This window comes from Nesoenas mayeri (assembly GCF_963082525.1).
Source record: "Nesoenas mayeri genome assembly, chromosome: 2".
In the NCBI taxonomy this organism is placed as follows: domain Eukaryota; kingdom Metazoa; phylum Chordata; class Aves; order Columbiformes; family Columbidae; genus Nesoenas; species Nesoenas mayeri.
In genome coordinates this window covers 93,207,717-93,227,343 of record NC_137543.1, presented here as the reverse complement: position 1 = coordinate 93,227,343, position 19,627 = coordinate 93,207,717, and the positions used below count along the sequence as shown (strand labels likewise).

Below are 19,627 nucleotides of genomic sequence, written 5' to 3'. Positions count from 1 at the left end.
GAGCAAGGGAGGGGAAGATGCTGAGGCTACTTCACCCCCTCCCCACGACCCTCACACAACCACTACTGGATACACACGCGTTTAGGGTGAAGAGGAGACACTCACCAGCATTTCCCACAACTTCCAGCACCCTCCCCAGCAAACCTAACACTGTACCCAGCTCTGCTAGAAGAAAAAACAACAAAACGCCGATTTTCGCACCCGCACTAAAAAGCCGCACCTGTGCGGCTGGGAAGTGTCCATCTGCACACAGGTGATGCCGTTTCACACCCCGTCCGAGCAGGCGGGTGCAAAAGAGGAGCCCAGCAGCCCGGTGTGGCTGTTTTCCGTTGGGGTTCTTCTACTACAGGCTGGATTTTATTTTGTAAAGCTAAGGGTAGCGAGCAAGCTGTCCTTCTGCTGAGGGGAAAATTCAGTAAATTTCTACAGGAGACTAGAAGTAAATACAAAATAAAAATCCTTTAGAACAGCTGGTATTATTTAAAGGGTTATAGGGGACCTGGACATTCAATGATTCGGTCTCCATAATGTGATGTGTGCTTCATTTTTCTTTCTGAGACCTAAAAAAAAAGCTTTTTTTTTTTTTCTTTTTAAGAGGGGGCGAGGGGGGGAAGAAAAAGTGTCCCCTCAGCTATTTCTTCCCAAAAGAAAGAGATAACAAAAAGGTTACCTGTAATTCTCCAGTAAGTTGATACATGCTGCTCAATAATATCACACTGATTCTAGTTTTGTGTTTAAAACCTTGTGTTATTTAGCAGAGCGTACAGGGACGACACGCTTAACTACACTTAACTTATTTACATCTGAATGTAAGGAGAGGTTTATTTGTACAGTCCCTTCGATTCCACCCAGGGGCTTCTCAACCTGAAGGCAGCTCTTAGCTCTAAGCCGCGCTTAGCCCCACACGTTAGGGTCATGGGGACGGGCTCCCCTCCAGTTCCCCACCCGCATGAGCGAGCGGCGGAGCCCGGGTACTGCCAGATCAGCCTTTCAGATCCTGCTCGAATTTGTAGAGGTCACGGTCCCCTCGTGTAAGGGGAAGATTCGAGCAAGACCCTCTGGGCTGCCTCCCACCTCCAGGTAAGGGCAGCGGAGCCCGCTTGGAGGGCAGAAGGGGGAGCAGACCCTGCCCGCCGGGGAGTGGGGTGCGGCGGCTGCCCCGCCTGCAGGGCCATCTGGGAACCCTCTCCCCGGGGCCGCCCCGACTGCATAAAAAAGCGGGAGTCGCCGCCCGCCGCTGCTCTCCGGCATGAAGCTCACCTGGGACATCAACGACCCCAAACTGCCGCAGGTACCGGGTGGGGGGCGCGGTGGAACCTCTGCAGCTGGCTGTAATGCGGGGTCAGGAGGACGGGGTGCTAGGGGAAAAAAACCTGCCCCATGAGCTTCTTTCTATGGCTGGTTTGCTTCTGCACCTTTTCAAATATAATCGTATGGCTCTTGATGGGGTGTGGTAGTCCTCACGTTACGTGTAATAAAAATATGGATTTGATACAGAGCTTTGGTTAGCTGTATATGAGCTCCTAAAACAGTCTGCAGCTCTACTGTTTGGCCAGTTTCCCTCTCTCTCATTCTTAATTTAAAGAAATGTTGAAAAGACACTTGGATTTACTATTTTCTGCTACTATAAATCAAGCTATCTAAATATTTAAGCGGTTTGTTGATGTGACATTTTGTTGTTAATGAGAATTACACTTTTTTTTTCTAGTTGTGAGCTTCAAATACATTGTTAATTTACAACTTTTTTCATCTTAGAGATTGTTTAATTTTACAGGGTACATGCAATTACGGAGTGCGTTAATGCTGTAAATGGTGGTAGTTTACCCGCATTCACTAATATTGCTCACATGTGGTATATATATATATCTCTATGTGCTAAATGAGTGTTGCAGGAACTCTTTACTTGTACTGTAAATATTTTGAGTTTAAAATCTTGGCCCTTCTTCTATTGTCCTGGTAACTATATTTCAGTAAGGATCTCCAGAAAGCCAGTGAAACCTCAAATTGAAATGGTCTTTCTCTGAACCACTGTGCATATAATGGAAGTGTATTTGCAATGGCAATTTTAAAAATTTCTATTTTTTGGCAGAAGCCTAATTCAATTCATACTAGATGCACTTTAAGAAACTATTCTTTAGCCAAAACTTCTAGTTTCCAGCCTGCAGGTTCACAGTCCCAGAACAAGAAGAACTTAATAGCATGCATGAGCAGGGTAGCTTCTGATGTGTCTGGGTGCATGGGTGGTAGTAAGTTTATTCTATAAGTAAATAAATTCAGTAAGTTCTGGCAATGAGGCTGGTATCTTACAGCTGGGTAACCCCAACGCGAAGAGGCATCTGTGACAACAGACCATGTTATTATAGATTAAGATTGAAAGGATCCCGACTTTCTTTTGAGACATGGAAACTTGGACTGACTTTCCCCTTTTATACAGCATTTCTGAATAAGTTTTTCTTTCGGTATTTTTTTCTGCTGTTTGGGTAGCCATACAAAAAGCCCTTTTTCTCGAATTATGTATTTTGTAGCAAGCCAAAACCACCAAGCTGCGATTCCCTGCTAATATTCTCTTGCTCTCTTCCTCACTGCGTTGCTCTCCCAACCCCGCTTGCCCCACCACAGGAGCCCAAGCACTTCGACACCTTCCAGGAATGGCCCGACGGCTACGTGAGGTTCATCTACTCCAGCGACGAGAAGAACGCACAGAGACACCTCAGTGGCTGGGCCATGCGCAACACCAACAACCACAACTGCCAGATCCTGAAGAAGTCCTGCCTGGGGGTGGTGGTGTGCGCCAGGAGCTGCTCCCTGCCCAGTGGAGCCCGGCTGCAGCTTCGCCCAGCCATATGCGACAAGGCTCGGCAGAAGCAGCAAAGTGAGAGGCAGCAATAGCCAAGGGGGGGCCCATTTTTCTTTCAGCTGGGCTCAGTTCCTAAACTGGGATTGCCCATGGCAATGAGTGTGATGAATATACAGGATATTTCAGAGATGGATCCGACATGTTACAATCATACAAAAATTTACATAGGGTTTAATCAGTTTTAGTGACCTTTTTAGAAATGCTCTATGATCCCTCCGCCTACTGTATTCATGGGCAGTTTTTGATTATAGAGATACAGTGATTTTGAATTGGGTCCATCTTTTTGAGATACCCTGTATTTAGTTCTGAATTTCATCAATATCTTCAATAACTTCAGGGGAAATGGATCTACAGTCCTTTCACTCACTTGCATTTATATCAAGTACACAGTGCTAGTCCAAACCACTCAGTTATGCTTGGTAGTCTATGTTGCATTTCCTTGAATATCATATTTTAATCTGAATTTCAGTGAAGGCTGCTCTTGAGTGGTGTTTACACTCAGATGACATCCTCACCTTTAACCGGTGTCTTCAGTAGTTTCTTTATCTCTGTTCACAGAGAAAGCCTGCCCAAACTGTAACTCAGCCCTTGAGCTGATTCCTTGCCGAGGACACAGTGGCTACCCAGTCACTAACTTCTGGAGGCTTGATGGCAAAGCAATATTTTTCCAGGTAAAAAGCACACATACACATCCACACACACACATATAAACAGTATATCTCTCTATATAAATGACATCTTTATATAGAGAGATATTTCTTCCTCCCTCCCAATTTTTTCTTCTCTTTGTACATAACACTGAGCATGGTGAGCACAGTGGGACTCCTGGTTCACACCCAAATTCCTCTGTAGTACAGACATGGCAAGAACAAATAAAACAATAACACTTAGCTGTCTCTTTAAAAACAGCAATTGAGTGTTAGCTATATGTAAAATTTAACCATAACATAATTATAGATGTCTAAAATTCTCATGTTCACAGTACACAGATATGAATTAAAAGGTTGTCCTGCACCCTGGTGCATCCGACAACTGAATTTCAACTAAGGACCTAATATTTATTTCCTATTAAAGTAAATAAATGAAGAAAGAAAAGCCTTATTTAAATTGCCTAAGTTGCAAACTGAAAATTATACTTCATGGGAAAATAACCTTTGAATTTTAAGAGGATTTAAAAAGCTTGCCAGAAAAAAAGGAAATATAGAAAGATATATTTTGACATTTCATATTTATTTTTTCTTTTTCAGCAAAAATTTCACAAAAAGCTGCTGTTCTATGAGATAACATTCTCTACTGGATGATTTTGGGTTTTTTGCCTGACCCACACTGCAGTGAAGTCTGTTCTCTAGTCAGTAAATGGAAGCCAACTGGCCATATACCCAAATTCTCACCTGTATTATTATTATTACTATTCAGATACTCTGTTACACACATTCAAAAACTGAAGATTTTTACCATGAAAATAGATGAGAAATCCTCCCTTAGAAGTTAATTTCTATTTGAGAAAGGACAGTGATTTAAAAGCAATTTTAAGTTTCCTACTTCATGTTAGGGACTATATGCAGGTTCATTTAGGGGAATGTTATGGGTAAGGACATACAGAATATATTGTTCCATCATAAATCAGCATAGCTTTGGATACATATATCTGTGTATCCAGAGATGTTTCAATAGCAGAGCATTTCTGGATGGCTTTTCAGGGTTTACTTTTTGGTCCTACTCAAGGTGTTTAGTGTTTTTAGAATAGAGAATATTTGTCATCTGGTAGCATTAAAGCTCTTTAAAGCCTATTTATACTGTTTAGTGGTGGCTGTTATAAAGCAGAACTGAGATCCTGGACTGCAGAAAACCAAACAAACTAACTTTATAATCTTTCTTTTCCCTTGGTTCTAATCAGCTATTCCTGAATGTCACAAACATAGGCAGCACCTTTGCTCTTTCATCAGCTCTGTAGTCCTCACTGACTTCTTCCTCACTTTTTCTTTCTATCTACATGCAAATCATGATTAATTTATTTATTTTATATTTAACTCCTCCTTGTTGTTTAGTTTCTCCTCCTCATTCTCATGTGCCAAACCACATGCCATTGCAACCTCTGATTCTCCTTATTGCATTTTCTCTTCTCTTACCCCCTTCTAATTCACATCTAATTCTCTCCTAAACCTAATTTAGGCTAAAGGAGTCCATGACCACCCCAGGCCAGAGAGCAAATTAGAGGCAGAGGCAAGACGAAGTGCAATTAAGAAACAAATGTCCTTTTCTCACCATTCCCAGAAAAAGAGACCTTTAAACTCAGAGGTAAGTCAAAATTTTGTTTAGTCAATTAAAAAGGTGCTATAAGCACATACTAGGGATCCCAGGGCAAAGACAAGCTTTACATTATGCTACATCTGTTCATCTGGGACTGAAATAAGCAACATCTCAAGTGCTGAGATGTGTGTGTGCAGGCAGTATTAATTTCCAAATCTCAAAGATCTTCTTGTCCTTGTCAGGTAGGAAGATACCATGACAGCGGTGGTTACACCAGTAACCTACAGAATCTGCTCTGCATGGATGGTCCAGAAAGGGTTGGTATCATCACAGACACCAGTTTTTCAATTCCAGCCCAGTCTAACTCTTCACTGCAAAATGCTGACCTCTACAAAGCATCTTATGACTCAGCCACTTTCCAAGAGGACCAGCTCTTGCCATACCCAAAGTGCCCCAATCCAAGGATCTACATGCCCAGGCCATGCAGCTATGAGTTCGGAGTTCCCACCTTTATGAGCTCCAGCCCTTACCCAGCATTTTACAAAGATCTGACAGGTCCTGCTATTGATGCTGATCCCCTCAGTTTGAGTGGATCTCACTACAACACTGCGACCACCCATGATAAGAGCTTTGATAACCCTGGCAGACACTACGGACTGAAAACAGCTTGGGGGAAAACTGGCGGCGGGGACTGGAGTGACTATGGACAGATGACAATAAGCACTAACCACCCTTACTATGGTGCAGACTACCCCTGCAGGTACAGTCTCAGCCCCTCTCCCATAGCCCCACCATTGCAAACTGTCATCACAACCACCACCAAGGTATCCTACCAGGCCTACAAGCCGTCCACACTGAAATACAGTGACGACCTCTGCGATATGAAAAACCTTCAGAGCTATACCCATGTGGCAGAAAATGTCTCAGGCGCTATCTATTCAGGGATGAAGATTCAGGAGGACTTTGGGATGATAAAGTCGGCATTGGTCTACCAGCATGACCCAGTTCCCACAAAGTCAGAACCAACTGAGAGTGTGGAGACCTATCGATATGGGCAACCACTGGGGAACAGCTATGATGAGCACGAAGGCCAGATCTTAAGATTTGAGAGTGCTGAATATTGACTAAATGTTGCCTAAATGGTAAATACACGCACATGGGAAAATACATTCTTGCGCTGACCACGTGCACACTAAGTCCAGTGGTTTGTGATTTAAGGAGAGGTGAGGAAGAAGTACATCACAACAACTTATCTCCCAAAAATGCCATTCTGGAGCTGTGCTGAGTGAAGCATATTTCACACAAATTTCAAATGAACCCCACTTAATCTCTAAAACGGCATAAGAAATTGAGCCCCAAACATGCCTGTGTGAAAGCAACACGGAGGGACAGCACCGTTGAAAGTCAGCAGCCTCCTCTGATGGAAGATACAAACTGCTTGTAGCCACAACTCCTGCCAGGTGCCTCTAGCTTGGAAAAAAATGCTCCATCTGTAAAAAAGAAAATGCTTAGCAGCTAATGGAAAAAAATAGATGAAGGAAGGTGGCTATAACTTATAGTCAACTGAAAGAAATAAAAGAAATTGAAGCAAGTCCATTTGCAAAATAGTTTACCTCAAGGGTCCATGCACCTGCCGTGATTCATTTAACAAATAGAAAGACCAGCTAAGTTTCTCTGAAATGAGAAATGAAAAACCTGTGTGCTAACTTCATGTTGCTTTTTGATCGCCTGCATCAGGAGTACAGACTGTCCAACCTTTCTATGCAAAAGAGGAAGCCCAGGCATAGTCCCATCACCACCACTAGGAACCCTGCAACACTTGACCTGGAGGCAAGAAGTCTCAAGTGAGCCCCACCAAGAACACCTGGCCTTGCATGGGTGTCAGGGTTGCATATTTGGTCATGAAAATCATTACCAGTTAAACTGCTTTTTGTCTAAAGGGGTCAGGCAAGATGGTCAGACCAATACTGCACAGATATTGCTGCAGAAACCTGCATCCTGTCAAAAAATGCAGCAGCCTTGCTGCTTAGCAGTACAGGTTAGTGTTGAGCACACCTTTCCGGCTTGCCTTTCTGAACTGCACCTCCATCAGATGTTTCTCCTTCCTCCAAGGTACTTCTAGCCATTTTTCACTCTGCAATCATAATTCCCCATGACAGCACTGTTCTTCTGGAAATGATGCAAGCAGCAAACTGAGAGGTCAGAAAACAAGATTTCTAGACACCCTGAGCTAAACCAAAAAAAAAAAAAAGAAAGTAAGGACTTGCATCCCCAAATTCTCAGGTAATTGAACTAATTCTCCAGTAGGCTAAGAAGAAGGAATGGAGTAGTATTGCTGGTTTAAGACTTGGGCATTTTGAAAGCTGCCTAGTACTAAGGAATGGAATCCGTAGCCAAACTGTGCATGCTAAGCAAGAGAGCTGTGTATACACCCCTAGTCAGAGTGACAGAATTTCTTATTATTAAGTTATCAAGTATTCATACCTTTTTGGACATTCAAATATTTTGGATAACCTGTTTTTTGTACATTTTTGCTATGCTTTGAGTAACAGTATGCTACTGTATCGTTTCAATAAACAAGAAATCACAGTTAAAAACAAGGCACCATGTAAACTGGTTGGCTTCGGCATATAGAACCTTGTAATGCTATTATCAAACTGCTAAACAAATCTTACTTGCAAAGCATGGTGTACAAATACCTGAGTTTTAAAAATTATTATTTCTGGTGTAGTTTATTTTATTTTTGTATTTTTATGAAAACAATGTGTGCACTCTGATAAGTGAAACTGAGCCCCACAGGAATTTAGTTAGTAGCATCCTGTTTCAGTAGTGGATTGTTCAGCATTTTAAAAATTCAAGCCACGTGAAGATGGAATTTACAAAAAGACTAACTGAATTCATTTTCAGCAAGCTTACCTTCTTTTGGGGTATTTGCTGTATACCTCACTTGCCTCTTATTAAACTCTCCTGGCAATTCTTCTACCAGGTGTTTTAAATTACTGAAGGTGTTTTAAATTACTGACAAGGATCAATTCAGGTGAGCAACATTAGTTTGATAATTAGCTCATATAGTAACCTTAAAAACAAAAAACAAACAAACAAACAAAAAAAGTTATGGCCCAGAAAGACTGATGCAAAGTTGTAGAGTTTAGGAATATATAACACTATGCCTATTCATGGAAGTGAGATTTCTCATCTGTATTCCAAATCATATGGAGACCTGTGGTGTGTTGAATAAAAATTAAGATTTACAGCTTTCTAAGTTTAAAATAAATATATTGGAGGGAAATAAGGCCAAACAAATAGACTAAAAATCTGGAAAGTTTCACAGCAAGTGCAAAAGTCAAGGAAAAATTTAAAGCTGTAAGTTGCTCCATTTTATACTGATTTTAGAGGCATTAGATAACCACAACTCAAGCTTCAAATGTATTGAAACAGTAAGACAAACTGTGGGGGGTTGTGCTGTTAAAATTACTAGTATAAAACTTGTCATTTTAGCTGTATGCTTAAATCATTGTGCTATGTTCTTAAACACAGCCATTTAAGTGTAACTTTGTACATCAGTTAAGAAAATGCAGCCAATTTTATAAGATGCTACTTTTTGGGTGCGGACTTATTTCTAATAAACATGACAGCTGCTTAAGCAAGGTAAAAAGCTACAGTAGAGATTATGTTACTGCATGATGTGTAGCACTAGAACAAATAAAACTACTCTAGGTTATTGCAGTCTTTCTTCACTCCCTTTCATGCACAAGTGACTGGGACAAGACAGCTGTACATTACCTTTTACAGATAAAAGATCAGATGGATAAAGTCTAGTGCTGTATATAGTTTTCTCTATAAAATATATAAATTTAAAGGCAATGCAAGCTTCTCTAACGAAAAAGCTGAAATTGAATGCCTCCTTGTTGGTTTATATAGCTGCAGAATTGACTTTAAAAGTGCGTTTCTCAAGCAAAGCCGTATCCTGAAGAAAAACATGCTCCCTTCAGTCCCTAAGTAAGCTGCTTCCCTTCCATTAATCACCCCATTCAAGTGCGGTTTCTGGTCCTGCCTTGAGCACATGAGAGGAACTCCTCATCCTGTGCTGTTGCAGACATCTTCATCTAACAAATTCCAGTTGTTATGGCAAAGCTACAGAGGGAAGGGGGAAAGAGATGCTTTCAAACCGTGGCCACCTGTGGTTGCAGCTTAATATGGACTACAAGGGCCCTACTGAGGTAAAGTGCCATCTGTCCCCATGCTGAGGCTGCCCTTTATACAAAAAAAAGGCAGCTTTTTAATGGTAAAGCTAAAAAGCCCAAGTGTTGAATGGCTGCCTCTCAGAGACAAGAGGCTGCTTGACAACATTTTTCAATGGCATACCCACTGAATGCAGCTGCATGTCACACACCTGATGGGTGCACTAACATGTGGGCATCATTTCGTGGTCCTGTCTCCTCTTGGGAGGACAGAGCCTGTCACATGGTCCCACTCCACAGCCACACGTGCCCACCCAGTCCTGCCAAATATCTCCAGCGAGAGCTTGAGCAATTCACTTAGCCCTTGCTCCTCTTCCAAAAGCGGGTTACCTCTGGGCTTTTCAAAATGCACTAAATGCTACAAACAAGGCATGCAGAAACTTGGCTATTTTGTGTGTAATGAGCTTGAAGTAGTTGGTCTCCTCATTTAGGGTACAGACTACCATTTTTAAATACAGAGACAAGCTTTTCTCAAAGCTCTATGGGTGGAAACCAGAGCTACTCTATGAACAGGGATGATGCAACACAGCAGAATATGATTTCTGAGCCTGGCTGGTTTTGGTTTGGTTTTGGGTTTGGGTTTTTTTTTTGGTTGGTTGTGGGTTTTTTTGTGTTTTGGGGGTTTTTGGTTTGTGTGTGTGTTTTGTTTTGTTGGGGTTTTTTGTTCAGTTGTTTTTTTCCCTGGGGGTTTTCTGGTTTGGTTTTTTTTTTTTGTTTGGTTTTGGGTTTTTTGTTTGTTCATTTATTTTTAAGTTTTTGTTTTGTTTTCTGGATTTCTAGGTGTTTTTCTTTGTGTTTTTTTTTTGGGGGGAAGCAATCTAATCCAATTGAGCTACTTCCATTCACAAAAAGTAGATCAAGTTTCCTGAGAGACACCATTTAGCAGGATGCACAATGTGGGTCTGGAGATGCATTTAGGAAGCTTGTGTCATTCCCACCCTTATCAGTAGCAGTTGCATGCAGATAAAACGGGAAAAACGGGGACATTTAATGTTGGAGTAGTTCCTCCCAACACACAGAGTGAAAAGTTAGTCCAGGCAGGTTAAAATCCCTCTACCTGGAAAGTAATGAAACTGGCATCTGGTGGTTTCCTATGTCTGGTTAACTGCCTCAGATGTTCTAGCAATATAAAGTAAATATCTGCCTGTCATTGGCAAGCAAAGGGAGAGTGAACTTGTTACCATTTATGTAGTGCTACAGCTCGGATTGTGAAAAATAGAGAGTGCATTTCAACACAAGACCTTCACAGGCTTACAAGAGTCCATAAGCAACACGCAGATCAGTGGGATGATACAGGTGTGAATAAGTAGCACACAAAAACATGACTTGTTTGGATCAAACTAATTCGAACAAACAGAAACCAAACCAAGTTAAACACAACCTCTATTAGGTTCAATATGCATGCTGGCACTTATGATGGCGTTTGGGAGAAGCTGGTTTCGGGCACTCAGGCTGGCATTTGAGCAAAGCATCGACACCTTTAAGGACCAAAACCAAAGCAGGCTCTTTCAACAGAAAATTAGCAGTGGGTCTGCTTGTGTTGTTGTGTAAAATGAGCAGGGAAGCAGGTGCACGAGGATGTTTTTGGAGGTCCTTTCACAAGGCTCACAAACATCGCTGCAGCTCCCAGGCCTCTCTATTTCAGCCTGTTGCTTTTCCTTTGGTTTCCTGGTTCATAGTATGAGCACCTCTCTCCTGTCTTTATGACAAAATGAAGTGTTAAGTGATGGGGTTGCAGTGCTCGTCCTGCAACTCCACACCATGTTGCAGTTTGCTTTAAACATTGGCAAGTTCTGTCTACGGCCTTTCTGTCTTCACACATGTGAACTGTTGGGGAGCATTACAGAAGGGACCAAAAACTGACAGACACAAGGTCCCAGTGACAGAATTCAGACTTCGGTGCTGCACCTCTGCAAAACTGATACTGGAATTATTTAAACATCAGACCCCTTGCTTGTGCCAGATCTCTTATAAATTACTGTAATTAGACTGGAAATGCTGCAGAAGCAACCAAGAGGATGTTATTTTATGGCCTTCCCAGACAAGAACATTAAAGCAGCTTACATAGTCTCATCTCTTTGGAGAGGGGTTTAGTTTCATAAACCAGACTTAAAGGCCATGTAACACTCTGGCACATGAGCCCAGGAAGATCCCAAGAAGACTCACATTAGTCCCATGGCCCTGCATGGAAAGGTGATGGAAAGTTATCTATGGAAATGGGATGACAGCACCAGAGGAGGAGGAGGAAGCCCATCACTGGGCAGGAAGGGCAGCTGTGGGACAAGGCTAAGACGAAGAGACGGAAAGGACACGAGGGTAGGGAGGGGACATCACAGGGCAACTGCTGCACTGTTTCCACTGATGGTAGAGAGGTACTTTCACACAATATATACATGTGACAGTGTTGAAACACACCCTTACAGGTGAACACATGGTTAAATTCTTTGCTATGTATGGTCAGCTCCTATTGAATCTCTGTCTGAATTCTGTCCGTATGGGTGATGGTACCTGCTCCCTTCTCACATTCAAGTCTCACCTTTGAACTTCATTTTACCTGGGAGGCACCTCTGATGTTTTATTTCAATAAAGGAAATGGGCATATTCTGTTTCAGAAAATATAATGTTGTTTTCGTTTACTTTCATTTCAGTACACTCTGCATGAGTGGTTGAATCCCTTGGATTCCAGAAAACTGATTCCCATAGCCCCACATTCCACACAGTTGACTTGAGGTAGAAGCAATTAATCTATCAACAGTGCTTCAACCGTCATAAAGCTACCACAGCAGTTAACGAGGAATGGGGGAAAGAAAAAAAAACCAAAAGTATGATTAAGACAGCTTCCCATTTTTGCTCAGCAAGCCTGAGCTGCCAGCTTGATGAAGCAGATCTGAATTTATAAATCAATTTGCAGCCTTTCCCTCCATGGTGCCACTAGTAGTTACCATGTTGAGATCATCTCCTTTTCTTACCTCTCGCTCTCAAAAACATTCAAAATCAAGAAGCTCAAACTTACGTTGAGAATTAAAGCCTAAAATGAGGCTTCAGTGCCAAAATTAATCTCTGAGACAGTAAATATGCAATTTTTATTAACCATGCCTTCTGTACACACTGGAGAAAGCTGGGTTACAAAGGACCAAGAAGAAACTTCATGACTATTTTTATAACAGAAACATATATATTTTAGAATACATATAGGATTCAAAGATTTGTCCCTGCATCAATATTAGCCATGTGCATTTTAATAAATTGGTTACAATAAATAATAATACACTAGGGGGAAAAAACCTTCAGGCTTCATTACAGCTATGAATATTACATATCAGAATTTCTTCTCGAATCCTAAGTATGCTCTGGCTTAGCTGGTGGCTTCATTTAATGAATCATTAACAATAGCAAAGACACTCTCAAGACGAACTGGTGTATTGTGGCGCCACCCTCAGGAAACAAATCGTCAGGTGCACGCAAACACCCCCGCTCGCTGCGCCCGCTCGCTGCGCCCGCTCGCTGCGCCCGCTCGCTGCGCCCGCTCGCTGCGCCCGCTCGCTGCGCCCGCTCGCTGCGCCCGCTCGCTGCGCCACCCTGACCGCGGCGAGAGGGGCGGGGCAGGGGGGCGGGGCCAGCGGCAGGCCCCTCCCATCCCCGCGGCCCCTCGCCGTCGCCTCGGCGACGAGGCAGAGCGGCCCGGCGGCGGTTGGCGGCGGTTGGCGGGCGCGCCGGGGGCTCGGTGACGGGGACGGCGGCCCGGCTGGCACCGCCCGCAGCGCCGCAGTGAGTGGGCGGCCGCGGGGAGGGGGCTGGGGCTCGGGCTCCTGCGGGGGGAACAGGCGTTTTGGGCGGTGTGGGTGTCCGCGCTCCATCTGTCCGGGAGTGGGGTGTTTGGGGTGCGAGCGGCTCCAGGGTCCCACCAGGAAGAAGGAGCTGTCGGTTTAGGCTGGAGCAGCACGGGGTCCGTCATCTGTCCGTGAACAGAACGGCCTCTCCCAGGCCGATCTGTGATAGGCCGGGTCACCAGTGGTGTTTCCCCGCGTGTACGAGGAGCCATCCCGCCCTTCAGAACAGAAACCTCTGTTCACATCAGAGCATGTGGAGATGGAGATCCTGCCGGCTTTGCAGGTCCAGGCCTTGACAGCCTGAAATCTTCATGGTTAATGAGAGGAGGCGAATTTTCCACCAGGGTGGAACTTCTAGGCCAAGTGATCTTGAGTTTCAGAGCCTGAATAAATGAGAAGAGAGTTGTGCTCCCCTTTCCATGGCAAGCATATATTAAGGGAGGCAAGTATGCGGTCTTGGAAAGACAACTGAATGTCACCAGGTGGAACTAAAACGAGCCTCTGCTCTTGTGAGACCCCAGCCTGGAGTCCTGCATCCAGCTCTGGAGCCCTCAGCACAGGAAAGACATGGACCTGTTGGAGAGGGGCCAGAGGAGGCCACAAAGCTGGAACAGCTCAGCTATGAGGACAGGCTGGGAAAGTTGAGGTTGTTCAGCTTGGAGAACACTCTGGTGAGACCTTATTGTGGCCTTTCAGCTGTTAAGAGTGGCCTATAAGAAAGATGGGGCCAGGCTGTTTAGCAGGGCCTGTTGCAATAGAACAAGGGGTAATGGTTTTAAATTAAAGGAGGGGAGATTCAGGCTAGATGTGAGGAAGAAATTTTTTACAATGAGTGTGGTGAAACACTGGCAAAGGGTGCCCAGAGAGGTTGTAGATGCCCCATCCCTGGAAACATTCAAGGCCAGGCTGGACGGGGCTCTGAGCAACCTGATCTGGTTGAAGATCTTCCTGCTCATTGCAGGGGGTTGCACTAGATGACCTTTGAAGGTCCATTCTAACCCCAGCTAGTCTGTGATTCTATGGAAATGGGTATTTATTGAAACTTACAGTGGTGCAGAGATGTCAAAAGAAGAAAGTCTGTTTGTTCTGGATGCCACCCGAGGCTGGAGACTTGAAAGTCCAGCAGCAGGTCTCACTGAAACCATTACTGTTCTGAAACTTAGAGTACTGCCCATTGCATTGCACCAAGAGGTTTCACAGAGGAGGGAAGAGGTAACCTTGCTGGCATAGGGCAGCAGCATCCAGGCAAGTAACAGTTGAAACATTCTGAAAAAGTTGGTGTGGATCAATTTGTTTTCAAACCAAAGGTGATGTGGAACAAAGTGAGGGAAAGTAGTTCCAGCAAACTGGAGTTCCTGCTTTTTTATATGCCTTGTCCTGGATGCCCAGTACAAATAAGTGAAAGAATGTATCAGACTTTTGAAGAGACTTTAAAAAAAAATTATTTAAGGTGGTATATTTGAAAATACAAACATTTATTGTCAATGTTATTAACTTCTTGCTTACAGCTGAGCAGTCATGCTTTTAAATAACCACTGGTTTTTGATTAGAGTAATGGATTTGTAGTTAATCTCCAGAACTGAATCCACTTGTCATGGGACCTGATTACTGTCAGCTTTACTAATATACAGTCAGTACAAATAAGGTTCTTACAGTAACAATTTGTTTGTTGGTTTGTGGCTGATTTTTTGTTTTTGTTTTGTTTTTTTAACTTTTAAAGTTTGTATCAGCATATAGCCTGTACAGTGCAATACTGCCAGTTTTGATCATTGAGAGTAGTACCATGCTGTGTGAATGCTTTTGGTGATTTCAGCAGCTGCTGTAAACAGGTTGGTGAAATTGGGTTATGCTTTGCTTATCTGTATAGGAGGTCTTTATTGGGTCATCTAGTTTGTATTTTGACTTGAGAGTAGCTTGTTTTTCTTTAGCATACAAACCTTATATTTTTGGTAGTGCGTAATACTTGTGCAGCAGAAATGCAGATGATTTGCTGTTATTTATTACATTATGAAGTGTAATTTAGACATCTAAAAGAATTTAAGGTTGTTGTTATTGCTTAAAATAAAATACCAGTAATATAGTAAAAGTAAGAACTTGCTTAAGTTATTTAGTACTTGTTCAGATTCTCTAAATTTATACAAATTACTAGATTCTTTCAAGCTATTGTATTTTGTCCTTTATTTGTCCCCTGCTTTAATCCCTCCTTAATACTGTGTGAAAAGATTATGAGCAATATGTCATTAAGAGTATAAGACAAGCTGTTGTTTACGGTAGGACTTACCTTTTCAGTTTGGTAGCTGACTACTATGACAATTTTACATTTTAGAGCTTCATATAACCGAGGAAATAATATCACATAAGCTTTATGATGGGGAAGGCAACTTCATAGACTGGAGTTTACCAGAAAAGGTAGATTGAGCCCTTGCTGTTCCCCAGCTTGGTACAAAAGAGAAAACTGAACCACAAATTTGAAAAAAAGTAAAGAGAAAAAGTGGCACACCTGAGCTGGGTACATGTGGTGCAAAGTACAAAGCATGCAGAAGTCTGTTGTGGTGAAAAGTAAATCTCTAGAGAATTTATATTCTAACTCATCGTGCTCTGTAATTCCAGTAACAGTGAAAGAAGCCCCTGACCCTGATGTCACACCAGACTGAAAATCTCAAATGCTTGGCAGCATTATTTGTTCTAATATTGGTAGATAGTGGTGGCTAGAATCTTGCAGGATCCAGTGCTGTGCTTCTCGGTCAGCAAACATTGTTGCCCTCCAGCATTTCTTACAGACTACTGCGTGCCATAGCAATGCTGTAAAACTGAGTCTTTAAGTTGTCCACAGAACTCTATCAATTTTTTTAGATACTTCTGTTTGAAGGATGAATTCTCAAAAAAGTTGGAGAAGAGCTTAGAGTCAAGTGTGATACCTGCTGTCCTTTTTTCACTGCCTTTGGCTAGTTTTCAGTTGATGATGTCTCACTATAACAGTTCCTTCATTTGCCTTTTCTATTAACTGTAAGTGACCAAGACAACTCTTTCCTGAGAGTCATTAGTGGAATGGCCTACCATGCATCAGTGTGGTGGTGAATGTATGCAGTATGTATGATGGTACCTAAATACTGTTGTTGGGTATGTAGTTCTCACACCTGGTTGTATGCATTTCTGTAGACCAATTTGGACACTTCCATGGAACTATTAAAGAAATGTGCTGACATTTCTGTACTTTACTTGATTAAGGAATTTAATTCCCTAAAAATTACAATATACAGCAGAAAACGGACAAAATGCACAATTATGCCTGTGATGTGTTGCTCTACATAGGACTTGCAGAGGCCGGAAACACTTTGTGTGATGCTGTTTCAAGTGCACATGCTGAAATAATAGAATTGGACAAAAAGAATAATTGTAAAAGCATGTGATTAATTTATAGTCTGCAAATTACTTGGAAAGCCAATAGGATTTAGGCACCAAAATTAGAGGTCTTACAGGTCAAAACCTGAGGTTTGTGTCCAGATCTGGGTCTATTTGTTGAAAAGACAGAGGTTTTTATCTTGATATTTTGGTTCACTTCGTTAGTGAGCAAAAGGCTGGGCATGAAACGCATGCAAGTTTTCCAAATTTTTAATGTATGTAACTCCAGGAGTCCAGGCTGGGGCTATCATTAGCAGATATTGCTGAATCCCCCTTGAAAATCATGCCTTAAACAACGTATAATGGTATTTGTTGAAACAGAGAAATATAGGCACCCAAATCCTGTTACATTTAACTTCACTTCTTGTTATATGTTTATGTATACCTATACACAAAAGGCATGCACAGCTTATCATTGGTGATGCTTTGGATGCAGATGCTGTGGTAAAAGATATGCATTACAATACTTTCAGAAAGCTTTTGGGTGTTTTTTTGTTTGTTTGTTTGTTGAGTTTTTTGGTTTTTGTTTTTTTTTTTAATATATATATATAAAACTCAAAACTGATAACTCGCAAGATATGAGTAGTTAGTATGTATCTTAACTTGGCATGAACACTTGATCATATTCTTATTACTGGGGTCAACAAGTAGTCTTAAAGAAATGGCATTATTCAGGGTATTAAAGACTAGAGTGCATGCAGTGCATGCGTTATTACAGAAAAACAACACATACTTTGGAAAATAAGATATAAAGCTGAATTCTGAGAAAAAACGTAGACTTAAATATATGAAAGTCCAATTTAAAACCCAGTCATAATTTGAATTGCCCATGACTGTTATGTTTTGTTAAATCTATTAACCAGCAGTCTTATTTTACTGTAGTGATGTTTTTTTGGGAGGATGGATGAAAACTTCTTTATATTTTTCACTGCTAAACTGGTGGTTGTCTGATGCAAAGATTATAAACTCAGATGTCCACTCAGTCACTTGCTGCTGGCATCTTGACAGCTGATGTAAGATTCCTTCCTGGTAACAGGAGCAACAGTGAGTAACAAGGTGCATGTTACACCTTCTCCAAGGAAGCAGCATTTCAAGTCATAACAGCTTAGAAACATTGCTGTATTGTCCAGGCAGATGTTTCCTTTTGTTACAGTTTAAGGCAAGGTGTCAATAAACCGTGGCAGCTGCTCCCTGTTATCCCCTCATTTCCTGCCACCCCTTCCTTTAGATCGGAAAGATGATTGGAAAGATAAGAGGAAAGGAAGAAAGACTTCAAGTTGGAGAGTTTTAAAGGGTTTTACTAATGCTACTAATAAATAGAGAATATATACAAAATATACAAAACCAATCTCAAGTGCTCAATGTGGAATTGGCGTCACTCCAGCAGCAGAGCTGGGTGTGCGGAGCTGGCGGCTCCAGCAGGTGCAGCTCAGGCCCCCAGAAGTCATGGGTGGGACTTCACAGCAAACCGGAACCTGGTTGCAGGGATGCAGGGCCTGAGGTCTGTAGATCACAGGCAGACAGGCAGGGTCCTCTCTAGATGCCAGCCATGGTCAAAGAGAGCGTGACCCTCGTGATCACCCTCTTCTACAGGGCGTATGATCATTATGGGATGGAATACTTCTGTTGGTCAGTTCTAGTCACCTGTTCCATCCACCTCTCCTCAAATACGCCCCTCTCACAATGGAACGTGGGAAAACTTATCAGTTTTTCTTGGCTACCATAGTAATAAATCTAAACATGAGCTTCTTCAGCATTCCCTTGGTCTCTTATCAGCAGTGAGTACAGCATCCTAGAAAAAACATGCAGGCTAAAACTCAGAAAAGTACAGCCACCTAGAAGAACTTAGCTGAAAGAAAAATCACTAAAAGAGAACTGGTCTTGTTGTTAACAAAACCAGGACACCTTTACACAGCAGGCTAGTCTGCTCAACAATGCTGCATTCTAGAGTCCTATTTTGTTGTTGAATTTTGCCAGGTCTGTAAATCTCAAGCCTGAGGCTTGTTGCCAGCTGAATCTGAGTTCCTTAATCTGTTTGGACAGCCTTAGCAGCCTATAGCTAATTCTGGCATAAGGATAAAGACTACATACAGAGCTGCATGCTGACTTCTGCATCTCTTATAGAGGTAGGCTGACAGTCCATGTCGGTTGATTTTAATTTCATTTTGCATTTTCAGACAGCAGGGGCAAAAGATAGAGCTGATGCTGGAGCAGTCAATGGTTTGGTTGTATTTAAGCATTTGGATTATGGTGAATAAATGGTGTGGTGGTTGATCGTTAGTTTTTCCTGGGCCTACATAAATAAGTGCATGACTATTGTGAGTTGCATAAGTGCCTTAACATCAGTTTTTAGGACTGTGTCTAGTAGGCAGCTAGTGCTAAGGTTAGAATCAGGATTTGTGCATAGCATCTATGGGAATAGGTATTCATCTTAAGCACTGGTGACAGTATTGTGTATAATGAATACTCAATTACTATACTGGTACGGTTCAGGCTCGATTTTGGATCAGGATTCAAATTAAGGTTTACATATGTTCAAAGATGAAGATTCAGCATTGTTTAATGTGAGTTCTCTTTCAAATGACAATTCAGATCTAGTCTTCTATTCCAATGCACATGAGCTTTGTACTTCTTTCTGCAGGCTTTGTAAAACTGAACAATAAACTTAACTCTTCAGCCATTACTATGCCTAATCCTAACCATAGCTACAGACTAAGAATTCTGTGACCTTCAGAGCAAGATATCCAAGTACATTTATAACTCAATTTACCTTGGCAAATAATGCAGGGTTTATCTCACTTCTCCATGTCCCTTCCTCACTAATGTTATGCATAGCAAGCCTGCTTGCACTACCAATCCAAAATACAGTATTCAGACCCTAGGTTTACTGTAGCACCCTGTGCAAAATGTGGGTTCTTTTGTCTGTTTTCTCAAATTTCAGACCTGCCCTCATTACAGATTAGAAACCTGCAGCTGTCTCCAAATTAAGAATAAGGAGTTCTATCAGAGGACACCAGCCTACTCTAGTTCTAGGGTATTATGATAGT

General features: G+C 42.2%; 2 protein-coding genes across 2 annotated transcripts in view; one reads left to right on the top strand and one right to left on the bottom strand.

Annotated features, from left to right (window-relative positions):
• Positions 1–1,251, bottom strand: part of SYCP2L (synaptonemal complex protein 2 like) — a gene marked incomplete at both ends in the record, with an annotated part of 31,384 nt that extends 30,133 nt beyond the window's left edge. The window contains one exon of the mRNA XM_080364165.1: positions 1,075–1,251. Within this exon, the coding sequence (XP_080220291.1) occupies positions 1,075–1,251 (177 nt within the window). The remainder of the gene's footprint in view (positions 1–1,074) is intronic.
• Positions 1,250–6,231, top strand: GCM2 (glial cells missing transcription factor 2; the record flags this gene model as incomplete). The annotated part of the gene is made up of 5 exons (XM_080340611.1): positions 1,250–1,291; positions 2,620–2,872; positions 3,416–3,528; positions 5,030–5,155; positions 5,350–6,231. The coding sequence occupies 5 exons, from the start codon at positions 1,250–1,252 to the stop codon at positions 6,229–6,231; spliced, it is 1,416 nt and encodes a 471-aa protein (XP_080196737.1).
• Between the last annotated feature and the right edge of the window lie 13,396 nt (positions 6,232–19,627).